The sequence below is a fragment of the Paramisgurnus dabryanus genome, chromosome 9, assembly GCF_030506205.2.
Source record: "Paramisgurnus dabryanus chromosome 9, PD_genome_1.1, whole genome shotgun sequence".
In the NCBI taxonomy this organism is placed as follows: Eukaryota; Metazoa; Chordata; class Actinopteri; order Cypriniformes; family Cobitidae; genus Paramisgurnus; species Paramisgurnus dabryanus.
Genome location: NC_133345.1, coordinates 11,452,107 through 11,466,474, shown reverse-complemented (window position 1 = coordinate 11,466,474; position 14,368 = coordinate 11,452,107). Strand labels below are relative to the sequence as shown.

At 35.6% G+C, this 14,368-nt stretch overlaps 2 protein-coding genes across 2 annotated transcripts; both read right to left on the bottom strand.

Annotated features, from left to right (window-relative positions):
• Positions 1 to 3,445: 3,445 nt before the first annotated feature.
• Positions 3,446 to 7,033, bottom strand: LOC135769438 (extracellular calcium-sensing receptor-like). The gene is made up of 6 exons (XM_065278750.2): positions 6,825 to 7,033; positions 6,439 to 6,727; positions 5,650 to 6,357; positions 5,326 to 5,553; positions 4,526 to 4,649; positions 3,446 to 4,356 (listed from the first exon to the last, which is right to left on the bottom strand). Exons 1-6 carry the CDS (start codon positions 7,031 to 7,033, stop codon positions 3,446 to 3,448), a joined length of 2,469 nt encoding a protein of 822 aa, XP_065134822.2.
• A 2,803-nt stretch (positions 7,034 to 9,836) lies between these two features.
• LOC135769365 (extracellular calcium-sensing receptor-like) lies at positions 9,837 to 13,356 on the bottom strand. The gene is made up of 6 exons (XM_065278695.2): positions 13,148 to 13,356; positions 12,690 to 12,978; positions 11,856 to 12,611; positions 11,536 to 11,763; positions 10,911 to 11,034; positions 9,837 to 10,750 (listed from the first exon to the last, which is right to left on the bottom strand). The coding sequence occupies exons 1-6, from the start codon at positions 13,354 to 13,356 to the stop codon at positions 9,837 to 9,839; spliced, it is 2,520 nt and encodes an 839-aa protein (XP_065134767.2).
• Between the last annotated feature and the right edge of the window lie 1,012 nt (positions 13,357 to 14,368).

The window sequence follows — 14,368 nt, the reverse complement described above, 5'->3', positions numbered from 1 at the left end:
ATGAGAAACTTTTTTAAGTAATGATTTTAAAAACACTCACGGCGCTGTCCGAGTGCTGAAACGTTTCGGCTCTCCACATGATTGTAAATTCTGTATCTGTTGTTAGTTACAAATAAAGTATTTTTAGAGTACAAACTTTTCCTTGCATATTTGTAAATTATTCTTTAAGATTACACTGATCATGTGGGCTATCCATACATTTACAGCAATTAAAAGCTTGCTATTTTTACTTCCATGACTGAACAACTTTTAAAGAGAACCAAAGGTTTTAATAAAAAAAAAAATTCAAAACAAATAAAAAAATGAATTTTTTTAACATTAATCTTAAACTGGTGGTCCACTTAGTTTTTCAGTTTACACATTCTTCCATCTAAATAGGGAATCGGCATGGCCCGGGTGCAACTGGATTAAAAGGGGATGGGAGATCAGACTCTTATTGGTTTATTGCACGTTAGGCCCCAAACACACCCATTACTTATTACGAGAATTGGAACAACGCTTTTAGGGCCCTATTTTAACGATCTAAGCGCATTGTCTAGATCGTATGGCACACCGTCTAAACGTGTGTCTGATTCCACTTTTGTTAATTTAATGACGGGAAAAATGGTTTTTGTGCCAAACGCACAGTCTAAAAGGGTTGTTCCTATTCTCGTAATGAGTAATGGGTGTGTTTAGGGCATAATGTTCAAAAAACCAATGAGAGTCTCAGCTCTCATCCACTTTAAAAGCCAGTTGCGCTCGCACCATGCCGATTCCCTATTTAGAAGGTGGAATTTGTAAACTGAAAAAGTAAGCGGAGGAACAAGACCACCAGTTTAAGATTAATGCTAAAAAATTGTGTTGTTTTGATTTGTTTTGAAATTGTATTTGTTTTGGTATTAAAACCTTTAGAATTGAGTTAGTTTGTTTTGAGCAGTATATAAAGAGACATGGCAAAAACAATAAAGAAGCATTGAAGGTATCGCTACAACCCATTAGATTCAACATACCTTCACAACATTAATCGTCGTTACCTTCACAACATAAATCGTCACTTCACAACATTAAAGTCGTTTTCTTTTAGTCATGGAAGTAAAATTAGCAGGCTTTTAATTGCTGTAATTGTATGTACAGCCTACATGATCAGTGTAATCTCAAAAAATTATTTACAAATATGCCAGAAAAGGTTTGTACTGTAAAAATACTTTATTTGTAAAAAGGAGGAGATAAAGATTTACAAATGTGCAGAGACATTTCAGCACTCAGACAGCACCTTGAATTCTCATATCCAGAGATATTTTACAAAGTCATCATATACAATAAGTCCGTGGGGGAGCATTTAAAAAAAAAACATTTAAAAATAGATGCAATATTTGCATTTGTTTAAAGCAAAACATTTAATTACTTACCAGGCTACACGTGAAGCAGCTCTTTACGCCTTCTAATGTCTCATAATCGGTTCCTCATTTATGTCCAAGAGACTCAATAATAATCTTTACATTTTCATTATTTAATTTTTCATATCTAAAAGCGTTTGTGTGCTTCTGCGCATACATGTGTGTGATAAACAAATGCACTTTGTCGTGTCGTTTATTTGGGCAAATTACTAACCATTGACTTTAGACTAGGTTTTAGTTGGTCAGTGCCGTTGTCTATTTTAGTTGCCTTGAAAAAAACTTGAAAATGATAATTGCGTTGTGTTCAAACTAGCAAAAGACACTTGCGTCGTGCAAATTTTTTAACAGCGCGTCAGTTCTACGCGGACCGCAAGCTCTATGATTGGTCTACCAGAACCCCTCCCATCAGGTAAAAAAAACTGCCGTTTGCGATGGTGAAAACAAAGAATGGCTAAGTTGAGGAGTGATTTAACTCAAACTGCAACAAAAGTCGCAGTTTATTTACTTCTGTCACTGCTGGTCTTCTCAAATCATACACAACAAGTTGCTGTTTCTTCTTCGTTTGTGGGTTAACTTGCCAAGCTTCTTCGTCTATGATGGTCGCGCTGCTACTGTGGTTACACGGGTGGATTCTGCCTACCAGCGGTCTGCGCGTGTGTTTGCGCAAAATTATAAATGAAAACCGATGCGGATCCTACGCTGTCGCGGCTATGCCGTAGGACCTACGCACAACTATAATGCTAGGCGAACAAACCATTTTTCCCCTTGTTAAATTAGCAAAAGTGGATTCAGACACATCCATTTAGACCGTGTGTCGTGCGCTTTAGACAATGCGCTTAGATCATTCAAATGGGGCCCTTAAAATGTTAACCACTATGCAATGTCATTAAAAAGCTAAGAAGAGTCAGAATAATTTATTAAATTATTATTAAATTTAAAATAACTTCAGTTGTGTTCAGCTTAAGAAATAAAGTCATATAGACCTGGAATGGCCTGAGACATATTTTACTCTATTTGTTTAAAGTCTTTCCACAAAAATATTTTTTTTTCCTTGAAAAACCTTTCTTCTTGCAATATTGTTATAATACATTTTTTATAAGGCATGATATGTAATTTAAATTACACTTGTGACATTTCCAAGACCAAAAATAAATTATGAACACTAATGAACTAAATTAATGATTTAACTCACCAGTTGCATCATGTGTTTGTTCATTGCCTTGTGTATAATCATAACAAAAATGTTGTTGCTAGCCATGCTTTAATTAAACAGTTGTTTACTTGTGTTCACGTTTCCTGAGACACCTTTCAAGTTTGCTTGCGGCTAAGTGGAATCCACTGGAGCTTTTGCATCAGCTTGCTTAACAGGTTGCAACAGGTCAAAATCCTTATGCTTTGTATTTTCGCTTCAGCCACTTCTGATCACAAACAACTTCCAAAATTTCCAGAAAACTCACATATATGGTCAGAACAGTACTAGGTACTAGAAAGTTAATTTCTGCACATAGGCATAAATTTGTTTACTTTAACATGAAATGGAGACTTTTGCTTAAGTCTTTTGTTCCCACACTTGTCTCCTGAGACAACAACTAACACATAGTCTCCTCTAAAGTTTTATAAGAGATCTCAATAAGATCAAGCTACTGTAGAAATTAATTGGCATAATTACCTTTAACAAATAACATAATATTTCATTAGATGACAAAACTTTCTACAGCATATGTTGTAAGTTAGCTAAACAGATATGTTCAGATGTAATGTGACAGATGTCTACTCCTGTAGCAGATATAGGCCTGCAAGTTTCACAACACTGTGTGTGACTCAAACATATAGGTATTTTAATAACAATTGCTCTCCTTATACAATTTCTTACCCATATTTATTATGTTTTGTACTTTATGTTAAAATCATTTGATGATTGTTTGAAGTCACTTCACAGATGCATAATACTGTATGAATTTCTATTGAAAGTTTGTTTTAATAGAATAACAAGGGGGAAAATATTACATTTGGTGATACTGTATTATAAATCAAGAAACCTACTGCAATGTTATAACAGTCATGTTATTTTATTTCTTAGTTTGTGTTTTTCCCATGACATGTTGTTTTGTATTTTGTTCAGGCTTAAACAGGATGATGTAACATTTAGGTGCAAATATGCAGAATAGTAAACCAAAGCTTGATGCTAAAATAGCAAATATCTCCACAGCTACAGTAAATTTTCCAGGTGAACTGACATAAGATGGGATAAATGTGATCCATACAGCACAGAATATAAGCATACTGAATGTGATGAATTTAGCTTCATTGAAGTTATCAGGCAGCGTTCGAGCCAGAAAGGCCAAAATGAAGCAGAGGAGAGCCAGTAGGCCAATATAACCCAACACAGCAGAGAAACCAACAGTAGAACCCAAACTGCATTCAAGAATGATCTTCTCTTTATAATATTTCATATTTTTATATGGGAAAGGAGGAGATATTTTTAGCCAAAGCACACAGATAAGAACTTGTATAAGTGTAAAGGCAAGAACACTGAGTCTCTGTTGTGCAGGCCCAAACCATTTCATGATATTACTTCCTGGAAGTGTGGCTTTGAATGCCATTAACACCACTATTGTTTTCCCCAGAACACAGGAGATACAGAGGACAAAAGTGATCCCAAATGCTGTGTGACGCAACATACAGGACCACACAGTGGGGCGACCAATAAAAGTTAGTGAACAGAGAAAACACAAAGTCAATGAGAAGAGCAACAAGAAGCTCAGCTCTGAGTTGTTGGCTTTTACTATGGGAGTGTCCTTCTTACTGTAAAACAGGATGGCCACCAGTAAAGTTATTCCTACTCCAAACAGAGAGAAAAAGACTAACACTATACCCATAACTTCTGTGAATGACAGAAACTCTACAGCCTTTAACACACATTCAGTGTTCTCAGTATTAGACCAGTATTCCCCTGGACACTGCTGGCAGTTATTTGAATCTGGAAAGGAAGTTGTGCTCACTATAGTTAGAGACAAAAATATTGTTTTATTATTATTATTATTATTTATGAACTCCTTTAAGAAACTGCATCCTGAACAAAAAGAGAATAATACAAAAAGAGCAACTAGCAAATTTTCTTTGGATTTTTGCAATGGTCTGAAGTTTACCTGTCTCATTACTGATTTCTCCATCTGCACATGTAATACAGTCATAACAGCAGACAGGTCTTCCTTTCTGTGCAGCCTTCCTAGTGCCTGGCGGACAACTCTCACTGCACACAGACTTGGGCCTCTGTTTAAAAAATATACTGTGGGTTATTGTTTTCAACCCATGCTAACTCCCATAATGTACCTCTGCCTTCATTTCAGCATAAAATACATTGCTTCTGTATTGCTGCATCTTTCAATGCTTGTCCACTTTAGGCATATGTTTTTTTTTCTGTTTTGACCTAGGATTTTTTAAGGTTACAAAGCAGACACATACACAAATTAAAACCTGCTCATCTTTGTTAAGTAGATAGATTTGTGCCCTTTGGTACTTTATAGTCATATGCACTCAAATGTGTGGCATGTCTAAATGACTTACACTGGCCTTGTGGTTTAATTTTAATAAAACACATTAGACAGAAACATGCAGATGTATTTGGATCATTCATTATTGTCTCTTTTGTAAGACACCACTATGCTTTCTATTCCAATAATGTTCAGTATTGTCTGCTTTGTAACCTTGAATGAACCTGCATACAACTGAGGGAAAAAACAAGTGTCACAGTGCCTTTAGTGGACACTCGAAAGATGCATCGATGTGTACCAGGGGCAACATATTTCAGATTTTGCAGAAATGTATGCAATGCGTAATCCAATGAGCCTGTGTAGATTTTTTCTAATGTTATGCATCTGGGAAATGGAAAACTAAAATGTTAACATTTAAACGAGTTCAAACAAACAAAGAGTTTACTGTCATTTACCTCCAGCTGTCCTCCAGCCCAGATTATGTTTTCAGTGTTAAGTACAAAGCGCTGGTCAGGGGGCAGTGAGGCATCATAGTAACCCACTGCTTTAAACTGGATTGATCCATTTGAGTCCTGCTGCCAGTTCACAACTTCATACTGGGCTACAGCACCACCACTGCTGTCAAACCACACATTATCACCAAATTTTACTGTAAAATTCACATTTCTCAGAGCTTCAACCACCTTAAAAAGATGGAATATTATCATTAAGTCATTTTATCATGTTATCATCATAAATGAAATATGTTTTTTTTTTCATTTCTCTACCAAATTATTTACCTGCTGTGGCTTTATTGTCAGGCCTTTTTCACAACCTTCCTGTCCTTTGCATTTCAGCAGACTGTGAAGTGCATAAGCCACAGCATACACTGCTTTATAGACATTACTTGAATATCTATGTTCAGGCACATCTTCATTATAATTTTTCAGCATAAGTAGATCCTGATAACTGCTGCAGTTTAATATATATTGAGAGGAATTCTCAACTCCCTGAAAGCATGGAAAAGCTGTGTCCCAGAATGCTTTTATAACATAATCTGCAAATCCTCCTATATCAAGTTTCCTTACTGCAAACCCCAATGACCCTCCAAGCACAAAAAAACTCATTTGGAGGCCTGTAATGTTCTGAATATATAGCTTTTCAAGTAGATTATTCATCTCAAAACTGGTAAGAAATGCAACAATGACTTTTGCAGTGCTTTGTTTTATGATGTTCACCACTTTTAGGAGTTTTTCAGGCTCTGTTCTGTAAAATTTCACAGAGTACTCTACACAAATCCCCTCCTCCTGCGCTGTATTCAGAAATATGGCCATTCCATTGTTTCCATAGTCATTGTCAGTGTTCACAGCTCCAACCCAAGTCCAGCCAAAGTGTTTGACTATGTATGCAAGTGCTCTGCTCTGGTGATAATCACTAGCAATAGTCCTGAAAAATGAAGGGTAATCTCTCCTGTTACTGAGACACTCACATGTGGCTGAGTGACTTATCTGAAAAAGAAAGAACAAGAAATAGTGAAACAGTCATTAGTCTGGTATTTGTGTCAAATGTTTTATGTTATTGCATTTTACCACTGGAATTTTGAAAGGTCTTGTGGTCCTGGCCAAAATCACTGTGGCAGAGGACTCTGACTCCCCTATAATAGCATGTATAGGAGGCTGTCCATTGCATCTGTCTTCTGATGCAAACTCCTGACCATTCAACAATGCCATAGTTGCATTCATAGAAGACAGTCTTGATCCACAGGTGTCAAAGATTCTGTAGCCAACTGAAACATTCGGGAGCAATATTTCACTTCTGTTAATCTCCTCAATTGCGAAAATCATGATTTGAGCCATCCGAAAATCTCTTAGATTCACACTGTGAAAACAACAAAACAGAAGGCCACAGTAAATAGGAACATACATTTCTGTTAGGTTTCTGCTCTAATACTCTCAGTTTTCCCAATGTAACTAACCTGGAGCATGATAGAAGCCGAGGTTTTTCTGTAAACTCAAATGAAGATAATGTTTCTTTACTGTAAATTGAAAAAAGTGCTCCAATAGTTATGTCTCCATCCTTAGACAGCAGCGGATATTTAGAGGCTCCCATCATTCGGCAAAGTGTGTTTTCCGCCTTTGCATTAAGTTGATAGAAAAGGAAAAGTGGGTAAATAAAGATAAGCATCCTAAAGACTGAGTTTAGCTGCAGCTGCAACATTGCAGCTGACTCAATGCATACTGGTGTTTTTATAGACAAAGGATGTTTGATTGAGAACGTAGGAAGTGACCTCACAGGGCAGAGCATATGCGAAGACAGGGAACTGATAGTTAATTTTGAAACACATAATACATCTGCACCCTCAGATTTGGATTACCCAGTATCTATATAAATGTATGTATATAGAGTATGTAAGTATATATTGAAGTATTTCTATTGGATACGTCTGACATACTGAGAACAAATGAGATATTGATACTGAGCATGCATGAATAAAACAGTAAACATAGGGCCTAAAACTAAATATATAATAAATAAATGAAATACATATATTGTACTGGCCATTTCCCCCCATATTTTTCAAATAGATTTAAATATAAGACCATGCAATAACATTAAGATTATGTATTAACATTATTTAGCTAGTACATTAGTTAACCTGAAGAGACAATAATCAATACTTCTACAGGATTTATTAATCTTGGTACATGTTAATTAACATTTACCTAAAGATTTTCAACTTCAAACATTATTTGATGCCCATCACCGGCCAGCTGGCTGATTTTTCATATACTCGCCAGCGCCAATTTTTACTTGCATTTGGTGCTTGGCAAGTGTTAATGTTAGGCCCTGATCCACACATGATACCATGCTGAGAGTAACATAATGTAAATATGTATAGTACAATTGATAATATTAAAATTCTATAAAAATATGCATAAACTGTTCAGCTAAGGCAAATAATTACACGTAATTTTTCAATTTACATGCACATTATATTTAATATTTAAATATTTTGATCATAGTTTGTGTATAAAATCAATGAAGACTAGTTTATTCATATCATCTTTTAGACATGTGAAACATTTTTGCACTTGGTGCTTCAGTTGTACAATTTATATGTAGGAAACATGACGTGTTTAAGAGTATATCACTTAGATATAAAATATATTTTAAAATATACTTGCAACATTAAAAGACCAAACATAAACAATCACATAATCATGTGACAAAAGAGTCAGTTGCATCATGTGTTTGTTCATTATTTTGTTATTAAGTTTCATCCCTTCAGATTAAATTATTGTAGCATAGCTTCCAACTGTGCTTTAATTAAATGTTTCTTATTTATGTTTCTGGAAACACCTGTCAAATTTGCCTGTGGGCAGGTACATGCCACAGGAGCTTTTGCATCAGCCTGTTTTTCAGTTTTTGAGATTTGTTTGTCTGCATCAGTCACTTCGAAATGACCCCTATTACAACCAAGGGCCAAAAATTAAATGATCAGAAAACACAAATGTTATAATTTACAGGAAAACAAAACATTATTTGTGTCTTTTTTGTTTGCTGCAATAAAAAAGCTTATGTGATACAATGTTTCTGATAAATTTGTATTTTTAATGCCAGCATATGTAAGTATACTATAAAAAGTGCTGGATTAATTTTAACCCGGTGTTGGGTCAACAGGGGACAAATTCAGCCACTGGCTGAAATTCAGTCACATTTGTTTATATAAATGATCAAATAAACCAGCATTTTTAGAGTGCAAATTCCATTTAAAATCTAAGAAAATTTTGCTTATTAAAGACAATAGATGTTCAAGAAATTAATGCACTACCAGGGTGTAAAACCCAACTGAATATCACATCTTTACTGTGAAATAAATAATTTTTAGATTGTATAATATTTTACCACTGTTAAACAAATGTAGGGTTAGCTTTTTCTTCTCTCTCACTATCTTTCAATCTAATGTTTTTCATGTACCTGGTTGTATTGTCAGGCCTTTTTTACAACATTTTTGTTCTGACTGTATCAAAGAAACACAACAACCAATTTTGCAAAGCCTTGTTTTATTATGCTTGTCACTTCTGTTAACCTCCTCAGTGACAAAGACATTAAAGCAGTAACAATAATTAAACAAATCTAGTGTAAGACAGTATGCAAATAAATAAACAGAAAACAGGTGGCAAAGGTCAGGCATATTTGTAATTTCCCATATGGTTCATACTTAAGACTGTTAAAATATCAGATGATGGGGCAGTGGTGGCCAGCGACTTCTTTTTCAAGGGCACACCATGCAAAGCTCATCACATGTATGTAGCCTGTCATGAGTGTGGCTTGTCATTTCAAAATATGTGTTTGGCACGTCATGTAAACTTATGTGCATCATGTCAAAATACAAGTACTAGCCTGCTGCAAACGCTACGTAGGGGTTTATGATAAAAGAAATGCATGTGTTTGCCAGATACTTGCTTAATCTCATGGGTAAACAAAGTTTAATGTTAAGTTAGTGTCTTGCGAGTAGTTTGTTAACGTGAGCGTTTCTTTTTCATAAATCTTTTTGATGCTTGTGCAGCAGGCACGTATTTTGACAAGACACGTGATGTACATGGTTTACGTGATGGAACGCAGTCACCAGCTGCCACTGGGAGTTTGTATTTTTAACAGTATACAAAACATTTTTATATAAAATATTTGTGGTGATGTTTCTCAAATAAACAAAGTGCAGTATGACAGGCTTTTTATAACAAATAATGGCAAACTATTCATATCCAGCTTTTTAACTAAGTCATATTACCCAATATATAATGATATGTAAAATAAAATTAAGGTGTATTTAGTGTAAATTTGCTTGGTTTAATGTTCGTCTATGTCAAATAAATTACACAATCACAAGACCTCACTGTATAGAGAAAAAACAAAGCTATTAATGATTATTCACAATTAATAAGGGTGACAATCTACTATAAGGTTGCATTTGTTAGTTAACATCTCAATAGGACTTTGATGGTGTTTTTCCCATCAAATGTTGCTTTGTATTTTGTTCAGGCTTAAACAGGATGATATAACATTTAGGTGCAAATATGCAGAATAGTAAACCAAAGCTTGATGCTAAAATGGCAAAAATTTCCACAGCTACAGCAAATTTTCCAGGAGAGCTGACATATGATGGGATAAATGTGATCCATACAGCACAGAATATGAGCATACTGAATGTGATGAATTTAGCTTCATTGAAGTTATCAGGCAGCGTCCGAGCCAGAAAAGCCAGAATAAAGCACAAGACAGCCAGGAAGCCAATGTAACCCAACACAGCAGAAAAACCTATAGTAGAGCCCAGACTGCATTCAAGAATGATCTTCTCTTTATAATGTTTCATATTTTTAAATGGGAATGGAGGAGATATTGTTAGCCAAAGCACACAAATAAGAACTTGAATGAGTGTAAAGACAAGAACACTGAGTCTCTGTTGTGCAGGCCCAAACCATTTCATGACATTACTTCCTGGAAGTGTTGCTTTAAATGCCATTAACACCACTATTGTTTTCCCAAGAACACAGGAGATACAGAGGACAAAAGTGATCCCAAACGCCGTATGACGCAACATACAGGACCACTCAGTGGGGCGACCAATGAAAGTAAGTGAACAGAGAAAACACAAAGTCAATGAGAAGAGCAACAGGAAGCTCAGCTCTGAGTTGTTGGCTTTTACTATGGGAGTGTCCTTCTTACTGTGAAACAGAATGACCATCAGTAAAGTTATTCCTACTCCAAACAGAGAGAAAAAGACTAACACTATACCCATAACTTCTGTGAATGACAGAAACTCTACAGCCTTTAACACACATTCAGTGTTCTCAGTATTAGACCAGTATTCCCCTGGACACTGCTGGCAGTTATTTGAATCTGGAAAGGAAGTTGTGATCACTGAAGTTAGAGACAAAAAGAAAATTATTTTAATTATGAACTCTTTGAAAATAAAACTGCATCTTGAACAGAAGGAGGAGAACACAGAATATGCAGCTAGCCAGTTTTCTTTGGATTTTTGCAATGGTCTGAAGTTTACCTGTCTCATTACTGATTTCTCCATCTGCACATGTAATACAGTCATAACAGCAGACAGGTCTTCCTTTCTGTGCGGCCTTTCTAGTGCCTGGAGGACAACTCTCACTGCACACAGACCTTGGCTTCTATGCAGAAAACATATTACACACTTACTAAAAAGACTGAAAAATTTTACTATAGAGAATATGGTTTTGTATATTGCATTCAAATTATCAAAATGTGCAACTGGAGTGCAGATTAGTATAGAGATTTTCAAAAACTTTCTGTAAAACTCTCTGTCATTTTTCACTTGACCAATCACTCTTGATATTTCATAATTACTACTTTCAATTTAAATATAGTTATATCCTCACACAATAATTGGGAGCATCTAGTAGTTTAAACTTTACTGTAAATTCAATTGTTTTTAACTCAATGCTGGGTAAATATTGGACATAACACATGTTGGGTTACAAATAAACCTACAGTATGGTAAAATGTTGTTGTTAACCCAAACATGAGTTGAAACAACCCAGCTTAGGTATATTTATTTACCTACATTTGCTCTGTCCAATATTTACCCAGCATTGGGTTAAAAATAACCCAGCAGAATTTAGATTGTTGGACAACAAGATATTGTCATTTACCTTCAGTTGTCCTCCAGCCCAGATTATGTTTTCAGTGTTAAGTACAAAGCGCTGGTCAGGGGGCAGTGAGGCATCATAGTAACCCACAGCTTTAAACTGGATTGATCCATCTGAGTCCTGCTGCCAGTTCACAACTTCATACAGGGCTACTGCAGCACCACTGCTGTCAAACCACACATTATCACCAAACTTTATGGTAAAATTGACATTTTTAAGGGCCTCGACGACCTGACAGAAAAATCATTTTTACCAGTCATTAATGCATACGCATACATAAGGTAACCCTCTTGCATTCAGTTTCTCTCTTTTGTCTTCTTTACCTGCTGTGGTTGTATTGTCAAGCCTTTCTCACAACCTTCTTGTTCTTTGCACTTTAGCAGATTGTGTAATGCATGAGCCACAGCATACACTGCTTTGTAGACATTGCTTGCAAATCTTTGTTCAGGCACATCTTCATTGAAATTTTTTATCACAAGTAAATCCTGATATGTGCTGCATTTCAATTCATCTTTAGATGAAATTGTATCTCTCTGAGAGCATGGGAAAGCTGTGTCCCAAAATGATCTTAAAACATAATCTGAAAAACCTTCAACATTAATTTTTCTCATTGCAAACCCCAGTGATCCTCCCAAGATATGGAAACTATTTGGTGTGATCAAACTCTTTGCTGTTATCCATGCCTCCACTCCAATCATTTGTAGGCCTGTAATGTTCTGAATATATAGCTGTTCAGCTAGTAGCCCCATTTCAAAAACTGAAATAAATGCAACAATGACTTTTGCTGTGCCTTGTTTTATTCTGTTTACCACTTTTAGGAGTTTTTCAGACTCAGTTCTGTAAAATTTCACAGAGTACTCTACACAAATCCCCTCCTCCTGTGCCGTATTCAGAAATTTTGCCATTCCATTGTTTCCATAATCATTGTCACTGTTCACAGCTCCAACCCAAGTCCAGCCAAAGTGTTTGACTATGTATGCAAGTGCTCTGCTCTGGTGATAATCACTAGCAATAGTCCTAAAAAAAGAAGGGTAATCTCTCCTATTACTGAGACACTCACATGTGGCTGAGTGACTTACCTAAAAAAAGTACAAAAAATAATGAAACAGTTATCAGGCTTGTAATTGTCACAAACATTTACTGTTTTCGTCTCTTACCACTGGAATTTTAAAAGGTCCCGTAGTTCTTGACAAAATCACTGTGGCAGAGGACTCTGTTTCCCCTATGATAGCATGTATAGGAGTCTGTCCATTGCATCTGTCTCCTGATGCAAACTCCTGACCATTCATCACTGCCATAGTTGCACTCATAGAAGACAGTCTTGAAGCACAAGTGTCAAAGATTTTATAACCAATAGAAACATGTGGGAGCAAATTTCCACTTCTGTTAATTTCCTCGATGGCATAGATCATGATTTGAGCCAGCCGAAAATCTCTTAGATTCAAACTGTGAAAACATGAAACCAGTAAGCTAAATAGCAAAAAATAATAACACAGAAATTTAAGGAAAAGTTACATTTTATTTACATCATAAATCATGTAAAATAAGATGTCATGTGACTATTACAAATCAGTTTGAAATACATTATTTAATCACTTTTTCCCATATAACAAACCTGGAGCATGATAGAAGCTGAGGTTTCTGTGTAAACTCAAATGTAGATAATGTTTCTTTACTGTGGATTGCAAAAAGTCCTCCAATAGTTAGGTCTCCATTCTTAGACAGCAGCGGGTACTTGTGGTCACCCATAATTTGGCAAAGACCATTTTCTGCCTTTGCATGAAGATGACAGAAAAGCAGAAGTCTGTATAGAAAGATCAGCATCCCAAAGACTGAGATCAACTGCTAATGCAATTGACCTGATACAGTTTTAGCATTTGTTTTATATGCACAATTATCATGCATGAACGATTGTGAATCCAGTTAAAAACCTTATAGGGCAGGCATACTGTATGCAAGGTCAAGGAGGGCTAGAATACAGTTAACTCATTTCCCGCCAACCATTTTTTGAAAAGTTGCCCACCAGCATTTTTTGTGTTTTTCACAAAAGTTTCACAAAATGCCTTCCAAGAAAATTTTCCTTAAAAATATATAAACATACAAATTTATCAAATGAAAGAACAGACCCTCTGCTTTCAAACAAACAATAAACCAAACAAATAAACAAACAAAATGGGGAAACGTTTCATCCTCTCTATTTTTTTCTCTGCTTATAAACTCTTAAATATGGGTATTTTTCTTTAAAAAATTTTTTTAGCAAAAAGCTGAAATTATTGCATTTTTGTGAAGGAATTTTATAAGATATCAGATTCAGAACGATTATCAAACATACACAGAGTTTAATATTAGTAAATGATGTTTTGGCTTTAGTTTTTTTTTCATAAATTTGGTAATGTAATGGATAATTGCGGTACTGCAGATTAACATAAAAAATCATCAGGAACACGTTTTTTAATGCAAATGTTTTCTCTTAATTGACGAGATAACTCGTCAATGGCGGGGAAAGAGTTAAAGTAATTTGATGGTTTTCTTCAGAACATAGTGATTTTGATTAAACTTGAGCTGTATGTTTAGTCAACCCAGTCTCACCCCATGGCGTCAATATTTGACGACACTTGACCATGCGTCAATATGTTGACGCGGAGGGTATACCTTTCGCGTCATTTTTTGACGAACTGGGGACTTCAATACTATTACGTCCGTTGCATTCTCTTTCCTATTTTCTTACCATTTTCGCGTCGGTTTAGGGTTAGATTTACATAATGACATCCCTACCCAAACCTAACTCTAACCCCAACGCCAGGTGACAACTGTTTAATTTCGCGTACCTAACTCT

Excerpts from the sequence above, each read along its gene's own strand:
- LOC135769438 (XM_065278750.2), bottom strand. The coding sequence starts at position 7,033 with ATGCTTATCTTTATTTACCCACTTTTCCTTTTCTATCAACTTAATGCA. Across the intron at positions 6,358-6,438 it reads GACCTTTCAAAATTCCAGTG|ATAAGTCACTCAGCCACATG; the intron begins GTAAAATGCAAT and ends TTTCTTTTTCAG. Across the intron at positions 4,650-5,325 it reads GGGCTGGAGGACAGCTGGAG|AGGCCCAAGTCTGTGTGCAG; the intron begins GTAAATGACAGT and ends TTTTTTAAACAG.
- LOC135769365 (XM_065278695.2), bottom strand. The coding sequence starts at position 13,356 with ATGCTGATCTTTCTATACAGACTTCTGCTTTTCTGTCATCTTCATGCA. Across the intron at positions 11,764-11,855 it reads TGACAATACAACCACAGCAG|GTCGTCGAGGCCCTTAAAAA; the intron begins GTAAAGAAGACA and ends TTTTTCTGTCAG. Across the intron at positions 10,751-10,910 it reads AGAAATCAGTAATGAGACAG|ATTCAAATAACTGCCAGCAG; the intron begins GTAAACTTCAGA and ends CTTCCTTTCCAG.